Source organism: Tupaia chinensis, unplaced genomic scaffold (assembly GCF_000334495.1).
Source record: "Tupaia chinensis unplaced genomic scaffold, TupChi_1.0 Scaffold143985_1, whole genome shotgun sequence".
Lineage (NCBI taxonomy): Eukaryota > Metazoa > Chordata > Mammalia > Scandentia > Tupaiidae > Tupaia > Tupaia belangeri.
The window spans coordinates 20,477-31,971 of NW_006203836.1; the positions used below are offsets into that span (position 1 = coordinate 20,477).

The 11,495-nt window shown below is 47.7% G+C and overlaps 1 protein-coding gene across 3 annotated transcripts in view; it reads right to left on the reverse strand.

Moving 5' to 3' along the window:
- LOC102478422 (TBL1X/Y related 1) overlaps positions 1 to 11,495 on the reverse strand; it is a 67,030-nt gene that overhangs the window by 20,273 nt on the left and 35,262 nt on the right. For all 3 annotated transcript variants that reach the window (XM_027767175.1, XM_006165661.3, XM_006165662.3), the window contains 6 exons: positions 9,748 to 9,964; positions 8,944 to 9,076; positions 8,497 to 8,638; positions 4,514 to 4,577; positions 4,331 to 4,428; positions 3,692 to 3,752 (listed from right to left, as the gene is read on the reverse strand). In XM_027767175.1, the coding sequence (XP_027622976.1) occupies positions 3,692 to 3,752; positions 4,331 to 4,428; positions 4,514 to 4,577; positions 8,497 to 8,638; positions 8,944 to 9,076; positions 9,748 to 9,907 (658 nt within the window). In that variant the 5' untranslated portion in view covers positions 9,908 to 9,964. The remainder of the gene's footprint in view (positions 1 to 3,691; positions 3,753 to 4,330; positions 4,429 to 4,513; positions 4,578 to 8,496; positions 8,639 to 8,943; positions 9,077 to 9,747; positions 9,965 to 11,495) is intronic.

The window sequence follows — 11,495 nt, forward strand, 5'->3', positions numbered from 1 at the left end:
GGGGGGGTCATAGACTCAGGAGCTCGTCTGCGGCAGTGAGGCCCTCAGAGGCACATCACGTAGTTCTGAGTATTCGGGGACCCTCCAGAGCTCCCTCTAAGACTCATCTCGAATTTAGTCCTCTGGTCCCCGTGAATGTGGTTAGGCCTCGTTTTCGATCACGTGCAGATCTTCCCAGTCTGACTGCAGCCCACTCCATTACTGCGGAGGGGACTGAGATCCCCAACAGCAACTTCAAACACAATCACTTCTACTTCCTTTGAAGCTGTCAGTTTTTTGCTTCATGTATTTTCAAACAATTTTAGATGCATGAACATTCACAAATGTTTTGTCCTTGCAGTGAGCTGACCCTCTGGTCACTGTGTTAATGTTTCAAATCCACTTGGTCTGTTATTAATACAGGTAGCTCTTTTTGACTAGTGTTGCCATGGTATGTTTTTCCATTTTACTTTAAATCTATTGGTATCTTTCTATTTGAATTGTACAAGGGTACTTGAAAAAGTTCATGGAAAATGAAAAGAAAAGATAAAAATAATGATGTATTTTCCCAGCGTAAGCACCGTCAAGTCTAAGACACTTTTTAAGTGGTAATATCAACCATTCCGTTCACCCCTAAAGAACTGAGAGCCCTAGGTCAAAGAAGAAACAAATTAAATTAGAGAATATTTTCAACTGAATGAAAATGCAACATAAAAAACATTGGGATGACATTTAACAGTGGTTAGAGCTTAACTTAAATCACTATTCCTACTAGGGAAGTCTCAAATCAATGACCTCAACTTTCTACCTCAAAAAACCAGGAAAATAGTAAATGAAATGGACAATGAATTGAAAACACGACACACAAAAGGAGTAAATTAGTTATGGGATTCGTCCACATTAAGAACTCTGGTCTCTGAGGGATACCGGTGAAGATAAGAACAAGACACAGGCCGAGCGCACGGATCTGCAAGTACATTCGCAATACGTTATTTGCAGCCAACAACTTGAGAAATTTGCAAACCTCAGTAATAAGACAATGACGCAATTAAATGAAAGATCTAAAGACCGGTTTACCAAAGAAGATACACAAATGGCAAATAAACACATAAAAAAAAAAACGTTCATGGGGGCCAGCAGGTGGCATGGTGGTTAAGAGCGCTGAACTCTCACATGGCTGACTTTGGTTCAAGTCCTGGACCTGGCAGCTTTCTCTCTCCCTCCCTCCCTCCCCTCTCCCTCTCTCTCTCTTTCTCCCTCCCTCCTTCTCTCTCCCCCTCCCTCTCTGGTCAAATTAAAATGAGCAAATAAATAAATGAAGTTAAATAAAAAATAATTCTTTAAAAACATCCTCATCATCATTAGTCATTAGGAAATGCCATTAAAACCACAGTGCCATAGGCTCACCCTACAGGAATGGCCACTCCCAGGGCCTGCAGGACGCGGGGCCTGGAGCTGAGCTGCAGTGGGTACACGGGGCAGCCGTTGGGGAAGTTCCGCAGTTTCCCAGCAAGTGCAAAGGTGTCTGTCGCCATCCTACGACTAGGTACTTGCACCACAAGAAGTCTATGTCCACCTAAAGAAACGCTCACGGGAGTTTTACCTGGAGCAGCCCCAGACTGAAAGCGCACGCGGCTGTACCTCGTTGGCTGACGAGACACACAAGCAGTGGCATTCCCACATAACCGGGTGCCTCGGCCGCACAGCGGTGCCCCTGGTGTCTGCCACACACGGAAAATTCAGAACGATTATACCGAGTAAATTGAGCCAGACCAAAACCAGATGTATGTCTGATTCCATTCTCAAAACGTCCCCCAATTTCTGGGTTTTTTGGAGGTTTTTGCTATAGGGAGCATGCGCTCGCCAGACAGACACAGACAGACAGAGAGACAGAAAGCGAGAAATCACCCCCCCAGGGGGGATGGCCTCGCCGCGATCCCTTCTCCTCCATTCTCCTCTCGGGATCTTGGGCACACACGCACACGCGCCCGGCGTGAGTTTAAGTCACCGGGTGCAGAACTCGAACCGCAGTCGACTACGTGGGAGTCTAGCGACATAGCCATTTCGCTAACTGCTACCCCCCCCCAATTTCTGATGATAACATCTCAGTGGTTGCCTGGGGCTGGGAGAGACAGAGCACTGGGGGCAGGAGGTGACAGGCGTACCCAGCACCCACACAGAAAAAACGCCCGCTGTGTCCCCGCTATCTCAGTCAAACATTCCAACAACACGCGGCCAGGGCAGAAGGGGTTCAAAGCCGGCAGCCGGGGCAGCCCCAGGACGCACATGCACCTCGCAGGTCCTGGCCGGTGAGAGGCACTCAGGGAGAAGCGCCAAAGGCCATGGGAACTCTGTCCAGGCGAGGACAAAAACCAAAGTGACGGTTTTTGTCTCCTGGTGGAGATCGAGTGCAGGAGCCCAGGAGGAGGTCAGCAGGCCAGTGCTTCCCGGATGGCAGCTGCACAAAGGGGGCTGTTCAACATAAGGATGCGAGCACCACGCAAAAATCATCGTGTACCTCCCTCGTCTTGTGTAGTCAAGACAGAGAAAGAAACAGCAAAATACCCGAAGCTTCCAGTCCCAGCTGCTACAAGGCACCTGCGAAGCACTCCAGGGCAAGGGTGGCGGGGCGGCCGGAACCACAAGGCAATCCCGCCTCTCCATTCTCCACTTCGGGTTTTGGGCACGCACGCAGAATGTCTCTCAAGTCACCAGATCAGGACTTGAACCAGGCGCCCAGCCATGAGGGATCAAGTCCCGTAATGGTCACGCCACTGGCTGGCCCCAGCTTACAGATAATGCTGTACCAGTGGCCGTCTATAAAGGCTGTTACCAGAGACTTGAGAAGGACTGGGCTCCTTTAACTTAGCCTCCAAGCCATAACTCCTCCTAATCACAACCACCTCCAGGAAGGGCAGCCCCACCAAGCAGTGCTCCAACGACTGTCCTCGCCGGGCCGAGGCTTCGCATCCCAGCCGCGTGCTCAGGGGCTGCGGTCAGGATGCTGGTGTGCAGGCACAGAGAGAAGGGAGACTGAAACCCCACTGTGTCTCCTCGCCCAGGCGCAGGCCAGCACATGGCTCTAAATCACGTAGGAAGAAGCACCATCTGGAGGCCAGATTTATCACATTTAAGGTTGAGTATTTCTCAAAGGGAAATCCAGGTAAGGCACACAAACAACCGACACTGGGAGAGCCTCTTTTTATTTCAGGACTGACTGGGATACACCCATACACCCATATAAACTGAGAAAAAACAGGATCTAGATTTATGGGGGCTTATATGGTATTTTCATAGACATTAGTCTTATCCACATAACAAACAGATATTGCTATTATTATCCTTGATTTATTGATAGTGAGAACAAGCTCAGAAAGGTTAAGTGACTTGCTCAGCCTTAAAGCTTGTGTAGTGAGGTGGAACTGACATTAAACCTAGGTCTTCCGATTCAGAAATCTACGTTCTCCCCATTAACCACCATCACGGATTGAACCAGGATGCAAATGGACCCTTCATGGAACATCTCACGGAAAGCGCCTGACAGTTCTCTGACAGTCAGCAATCTCCATGGCATGGATCATCAACCTTTGGAAGGACCAGTAACAAGGCTAGTACCTGGTATTTCAAGATTCTAAATAATTACCTACTGCTGAAAGTTTAATTAGAGCAACAGAATAAAGCTGCAGCTTTCATGGAAACTGTAAAGATTTACCTGAATGAAAAGGGAACTGCTGCTTGGCTTCACCCGTGTGTGCGTCCCAAATAATTGTGGTCTGAGAGCAGAGGAAAAGAAAAAAACGGTGATGAAGCTACAAAGACACCCACAGATACATAACCTAGACGGCAGCTCCGCGAACGCCACGTACATGTCAGAGTGAGCACACTGGGGGGACCTGAGGAGTGGAGGGCGACGCTCACGTCAGCCTCCCGGCGTTCACCAGCCTGGAAGGTAAAGGACGCTGGGAAGACCCTGCATCTCTCCAAGCCTCATCAAGCACCAGTTCGGCTACTAACAGCCTGGTTCTAGGGTTTCCCGAGTCGCTCCCGAGAGAAACTACAAACTTAAGAAAGGACACAGCAAGTGCGGGAGACCTGACATTCGTCTTGGCTCAAATTCAGCAAAAGTGAGGGGGTCATGAGGATAAAGGGTTTTGATGCATAGATTCGGATTAGCTGATAGGAAATCTAAGAAACAATTTCTATTATCATCATAAATTCCTACTTAATCGTATCAAATGTGAATGTTTTATTTGTATAAATAGCAGAGAAATGAAAATATTACTTTCAATTACGCTCAGGAATACATTAACCTTTACAGAATTTTAAATTTGGTTTAATGTTCTTTTTTTACCTTATCTACTCCAGCACTTAAGATGAAATTTCCTTTCTTATTCCACTTTAATGCAAATATAGGGCCTTTGTGTTGCCCTAACGTGCTAGCAAGGTTACCTAAAATTCAAAACGAAACACTGAAATCACTTCAAATGTTATAACGTAGGTCAACACAAAGTAAAACAGAAAATGCTTCACTTACCGTCTTTGGTCCATATTCTGGCAAATCCATCATACGAACCAGTGGCTAGAAGTGTACCTTCACTCTGTCAAATGAACACATTTGCTTTATTACACAATCCAGAAAGGGCACTTAATTGTTATTTAACTATTTCATGTTTAAAGTCTAGGTAGAGCAGACCCTTGACATTCTGTATTTCACAATCTCCATTTCTCCCACTTGTGAGCGCACCCCAAGGCCCTGCACCCGCTCAGGCTGTGGGCCAGCCCTCCGTCTCCATGCCAGGCTCAGAGCGGGTCTCGACAGCGACTGCCGCTGCTCTGGAGCAGGGTCTCCGGCGCCACCTGCAGGCGTGCCGAAGGTCTCTCGTAACTCTGGCAGATGCACCAGAGACGGAGGTGGGGAAGCACACCGGGAGGAACATCCAGTTCTGGTTTGGTAGAGGCCAGAGAGGAGCATCTTCCACATCATGTCCTTCTTTTTTGTTTTTTTGGGGAGGTTTTTGCTACAGGGTGCATGAGCTCGCCAGAAAGACAGAGAGAGACATAGAGACAGAAAGCGAGAAATCAACCCCCCCAGGGGCATGGCCACGCTGCAATCCCTTCTCCCCCATTCTCCTCTTGGGATCTTGGGCACGCACACGCGCACAGTGTGAGTTTAAGCTACCGGGTCTGGGACTCGAACCACAGTCGACTACATGGGAATTCAGCGACACAGTCATTACGCTAACTGCTGGTCCCCTAATTACAAGTTTTCATATGACACGCCCTCTAAATCCTTTACTCCTTAAACAAAAAGTGGGTACATGTGAGCTAAATACCATGACTGCTTCAAACACCAGGTGTTGGACACTGAGGGTTTCTTTGGTCACTCCTTCCCAGTAACAGGAATGAGCTGGCTTCGTAACTCGTGCAGTGGGAATAGCTGCCTAGGACTACTTCACCATAAAGAAAAATCATGTAAATTTTTCTAAAGTTTCACAGGTTGAGTACGGCCTATCTGAAATGCTTGGGACCGGAGTGTTTGAGAGTGCACAAGGCGGCATGTAAATAAGAAAAAGCAGCAGAGTGAAGAGTAAGGACAATTTAATACATATTAAAAATAAGATAACCACAGACAGCAAGTGGCATACTAGTCAAGGTACTGGACTCCCATGTGGTTGACCACAGTTCAAGTCCTGAACCCAGAGGCCTGGATGCCCAAAACCCAGAAGAGAATGGAGAAGGGATCGAGGGTCATCTCCCCCGCCTCCCCGGGGGAGGTTTCTCACTTTCTGTGTCTCTGGCAAGCACATGCCCCATATACTAAAAATCTGAAAAAATAGCCAAAAAGCCAATGGAGAGGTGCATGTCGTATTTGACTCTGAAGATGAACACGTGCACACCTTTTAAATGCTGTATGTATGCGCAACCACTAAGAGAAGAGCGATGGGGCAAAGGTTCCCCGTGGGGGGTGCTTTCTCGTTGTTCCCTCCTCGACCCCGGCGATCACACATACCCCTCAGCAATTACCAAACAAAGCACAGTCCACACCCCACAGAGACAGACATCAATAAGAAATGCCCATGGGAGAAAAGAACGTTTCGGTTTTTTTAAGGAGTTTGAAGTATGTATTTGCATATACCTAATGAAACATCTTAGAAATGGGACCTGACTCTGGGGACCAGCAGGTGGTGTGGTGGTTAAGGTGCTGGACACTCCCATATGGCCGACCAGGGTTCGAGTCCTGAATCTGGTGGCTTGCTTTCTCACTTCCTCTCTCTCTCTCACCCTCTGTCTCTCTCTGATCAAACTAAAAAATAAATGAATGAATAAATAAAAAATTATTTAAAAAAAAAAAGAAATGGGACCTGACTCTAAACATGAAACTCACCTAAAATGCACTTAAATTCCATAGACTTCACACACACGCCTAAGCTAGCCTCACATAACACCCTGTGCTGCAGTCTTTTAAAGGGGACCCATTAGCTGACGTCATCAGGTACGGCACTGCCACTTGTGACATCATGGCGCTCAAACATGAGCATTTCCGGACTAAGCAGGAACCTGCATGCACTTGCTGTGGCTTGCCTTGACGCTGGGCGTGATGGAAGGGCAGACCTGAGTTGTTTATAAACTGCATCACACAGAACCTGTAAACACCAGTGAAGGCGGCAGGTAAAATCCAGACTGACTTGGCACCTTCCTCACGCTTTTGGTGAGGGCGTGAGAAGCAGGTCACCCGTTCTAGCCTTCAAGGCACGTAAGCTGTACAGGTAAGTGACAAACGCTGGCTCTGAGAACTGAACACGCAGTTCTGCAAGGACCAAGAAACTCCTTAGGGCTCTACTTACGGAGAAGTAGCCATGTGGAAGCCCAGAGCAGCTTTAAGATTCTGCACAGTGTCAAGATTCTTTAAACTACTGGCTCCCAAATGCTTCAGTTCACGGCCCACTCAACCAGGGGAAGAATTACTTCAGAAACCAGACGTCACACGGGCCTTGCTGTAGCCATCACACAGTTGTTAACTGCAGATGGTGTTTCCCCTTGCAGGTGATCATTTGAGTTCAGTGAGCATTACACATTTGAAACGCCCCCACTTTTCAAAACTAGCTTGCAGAATTATGAAGCTCCATCAACAAACATTTAATAGCGCCCCTTTTCAGTGTAAAGGATAAATATCATTAAATAAGCATGTCACTGGGCCAGGCAGGGTAAGAGAGCTGTAAGGCCTTTGACCCGAGATAAGACCAGGGTCCACGTTAAGAAGATCCTCTTTATCCCTGCTCCTACGACTAACTGATACTGCAGCGCACTACTAAAACCCCTTTGCAGTTCTGGGATTATCAATGCTTTCCAGGGAGGAGGGGACACTGCTGAAAATTTTAGAAGAGAACGTTAATAAGACCCTGCTATGAGTTCTAGAAGAATTCCACAGAAACTAAGAAATTTAGCTAAAATAATCATTTTAAAAGATAGTCTCCTTCTTTGGAATGAGATTTGGAAAATCCTTTGGGAAAACACACAACGAAGCTGCTGAACAGAGGCCAGAGGAGGGAAAGATGTCCACTTGCAAGGACGGACAGCAGGTTCTAGTTTATTGAGAGAGAGGCTGAGAGGTTTCTTTCCATGGGCAAGAGGGCGTGCACAAGGAAGGGATGTACCTGAAACTAAAACTGTGAAGACTTTATGAGCAAAATCAAGCTTTCGGGTAGGTCTGACAGAGAGTCAAGTTCTCCTGACGCTGGAGAATCACCCACAGAACCAGGGAAGTACGAGAGTATCACAGGAGGGGTGAACGTGGGAGTAGACGTGGTTGCCAAGGAATCAGCAATCAGCGTAACGAGCAAACTACGGGGTTTTGCTACTTACAGTCTTTTACCCGCACCCCACCCCATAATGCTGCTGCTAAGGGTTAGTACGCTGCCTAATACGAGGCTAAGGGCTTTCCTATGACTTCAGTATGCTGGTGGGGTCTCCGTGTGTGTGTGAGTGTGTGTGTGTGAGAGAGAGAGAGAGAGAGAGAGACAGAGTGAGGAGGAGGAGGAGAAAGTGCCCGGTACAGGGGACGGTCACACTGCAATCCCTTCTCCAGTTCTCCCCCTCCAGGATTTGGGGCGTGTGTGCACACACATGCCATGGTACTTCTTATGTTACCAGGTCTGGGGCTCGAACCACGGTGTGAGTCATGTGAGATCTGACTGCCTTGACCACCAGACCACAGAACCAGCCTCCATCTTCACATTTCTACCTGACAAGTAAGGGAGATGAAGCAGAACGGTTGAGTGACAGTTATACGAGGCTGCACTATTTGATAAACTGAAAAGCTCCAAGTGGAGACGTGCCCTGCCTACTCCAGAGCCGGTCTTTGTCTGGAATACACACATGGGGGTGGGGAGTCCCAGATGGTCGTTATTGGTTAGCAAAATTCAAACTATCTGGAGAAACAGAAAACCCGCCACCGGTCTGAGGCTCTGCGAAGCGTATCAGTAAATGCACCATCGGGAACCAGGAAGTGACACCCACGTTCCAGTCTAGAGAGGTGACGTCCTTGTTGCTGGGGACGTCCTGCCCCCCTTCTCGTATGCAGTGTCTGAGCACCAGCTGGGTAGAGCCGCTGGTGCTGTTCTCACTGAGGTTCCATATTCTTGCTGTCGAGTCGCCAGACCTACGAGGTACACAACGTGTCTTAAATCTCATGACATTCTCAAGAGTCTCAGAACCAAAGCAACATTCATACTCTCTTATCAATAATGCAAGTAAAAACTAGATCATCAGAAATGTCTACTTCCAGTATTTTCTCCATTCTACATTCTGGGTCCCCAACTATTCTTTAAAGTTTAAGAAAGTCTTCCAAAAGTATTTCAGTAACCAAGGCAACAACAGAAACCTAAAAACGTAAATGAAATATTTATAAAATGTGTAAAAGCTCCATATTTTAAGTGTCTTTAGTTACCACATTGAGAAACGTACCCCGAAGCCAGGAGATCACTAACGGGGTTCCAGGCACAAATGAAAACTTCAGACTCATGGCCCCGTAACACCACTGCCTTACTGGGAGGGATTTCGACATCGCCGTCCACCTCCATCATATCAGTGTGATTATCTGCATCGGGAGACACGAGCGAGAAACCCCAAGTAGGTACGAGTACGACGCCCGGACGGCAAAAGCTTAACCAACATATGCCTTCTTCCACAATATCGGGTGAGCTTCGTGTGGGGCCACGTCAGGTCACGCTGACCGTGTCTATATGGTCTTTATCACACCAAATAAACCCGTCTTTAGTTACTACGACCATACTATTTAAAAAAGTGTCTAAGTATGTCTGGGGAGGATGGGAATCGCAAACGCGGGGCCTAGATCCGATTGAGAGGGCGGCACGGTGTGAACTGGGGACGTGTGTGCTGGTACTCCTCTGCGCTGCTGCCAGTAGGGGCTGCTGGTCTCACTCGAATGGCCTGGACCTGCCCTTTATGGAGACTGCGCCTGTTACTAACTAGGGCTGCAAAATCCAGAAATCGAAGGCAGATGAAAAATTTCATTTAGCATTAAAAAAGAAGATTCTACATATATCTGAAGGGAAACAAAGTCAACGGGAGCATCTAGCTTCGAGAACTTTGCAACGACAAATGCAGACTGCTGTGTTGGTTAGGGTAAGCTGGGACCAAGCTGGGACACAGGAAGTCGGGGCCGTTCTCTCCACCTAGAAGGGAGGGCGTCCGGCAAAGCGGCCCGGCCCACTCCTCGGAGTGTAGAGGGCTTGCATCTCGGCTCACTCGCTATGCTGTGCGCGCCGTTCTCCTCCCCATTGGCTGTGTTGTCTCCATTTTTCGCAGACCCTTGCTGGGTGGCAGCGGCGGCGGTGGCGGCGGCTGGGGCCTGCTGAGCCAGCTTGTCCCGGTAAGCTTGCTGTCGGGTCTGCACAACGTCAGGCATCACAGCGTCGATCAGGGACAGAGACTCTATGGGCCGACCGTCGAACAAGGTGCCATCCTGCAAGTGGGAAATCGCGAGACGCAAAACCAGAGGTCGCGTTTAGGGTTACTTATAACACAGATCAAGAGCAGAAACAGAAATCTTCATCCCAACAAAACCCATGTGGGTGATTTTCTGAGTTCATCTAAGAGGGAAGAGGCAGGGAGAAGGAAGGAGAGAGGACAAGAGGCAACTGCAATCAGCCCCTTAAACATCCACTCCCTGGGTGACACTCTTGCTAAACCAGCACAGACAGTGCTGAAGACACTGCTGAAATCTGAAACGGACAGTAAACGGAGGATCGGGTAAGAGCAAGGTTTACTAATTATATTCCAAATTCTGTAGGTCAGAAAAAACAACCGATATAGAATAAGAGTTCATACAATGATGAAGGAGAGCAAGTCAAGCGACAGTGAATACATTTTTAAAAACACTTTCCAAATATTGATGTTTGGCTCAAAGGTGTCTTGTAATTTTATTAAAATATTAAGGCAGAAACACATTTCAGAAAGAATGCCACACAATCATATCTCGTCTGACTAATGGTGAAATTCAAGCACAGTAAGGTTCAAAAATCCTTTAACGTTACTGGGTCATCAGTCAAATGACGCAGTTTTGCAACACGGAAAACTACATCACGACTTCCCAGCAACCTAACACAAAGCCAGGCGACAGCAGCCGAGATCGAGCTCAGCACGGCCAGGGATGACCCAAGGAGCACAGTGCAGCGTCATCTGGCAGCCTGTTAGAGACGCAGATTCGAACCTGCAGAATCGGGCCCGGGCGCAAGGCCACAGCCAGTGCTTGCAGACTCTCGGGGCACATCTGTGCACTGAACCTGCGAGGTTCAGTCGTATCTCACAGGCTCGCACTCCAATCTTACGGAGCTGCTAAAATGTTCAACATCCCACTTACTGATATCAGAAAGTTCGTGATTCATAAAAAGCCATTTCGTGAGCACAGCAGAGAGAGAGACAGAGAGCGAGCTGGAAAAAGACACAAACGAGTAGGAAGCCCGGCTCACTGAAACCGGTGAGCACGGGCCAGCGGCAGTCCAGTGGGGGACAGTGTGCTCTGAGCTACAAAACAGCACGTTTTTCTCAACTGTCCATTATAATGGAATATTTGAGAAATAGAAAAATTTAAGTTTATAATTGACTAAAATTACTAAAACCAAGAGAAGTGCAAAAGTATTATTAAAGTTACACTGACTCTTTCAGCTAAGCTGAGATTGAACCTGTGGCCAGCTGCAGTACCCACTACCTTTGCAATGAAGCACTGTCGGGGAAGGAAAGAGTTAAAGTTGGTGAGAACACAGTCACAGAGGTGAGGAAACTCGAAAACACTACGGTCAACTTACGTATTCCATAAATGAAATAAATATTCATACAAAAATCATTTTCAAGATAATCATTCTACAAACTAATTAAAAAAAAACTTGCAAGGGGGGACATGTCCATCTCTGAAATGAAAACAAGGGACAGTCCCACATGCCGCGAGTCCTTGTTGCGCACGAACACTGAGGCCAAACGAGCGGCTGGCCAGCTTC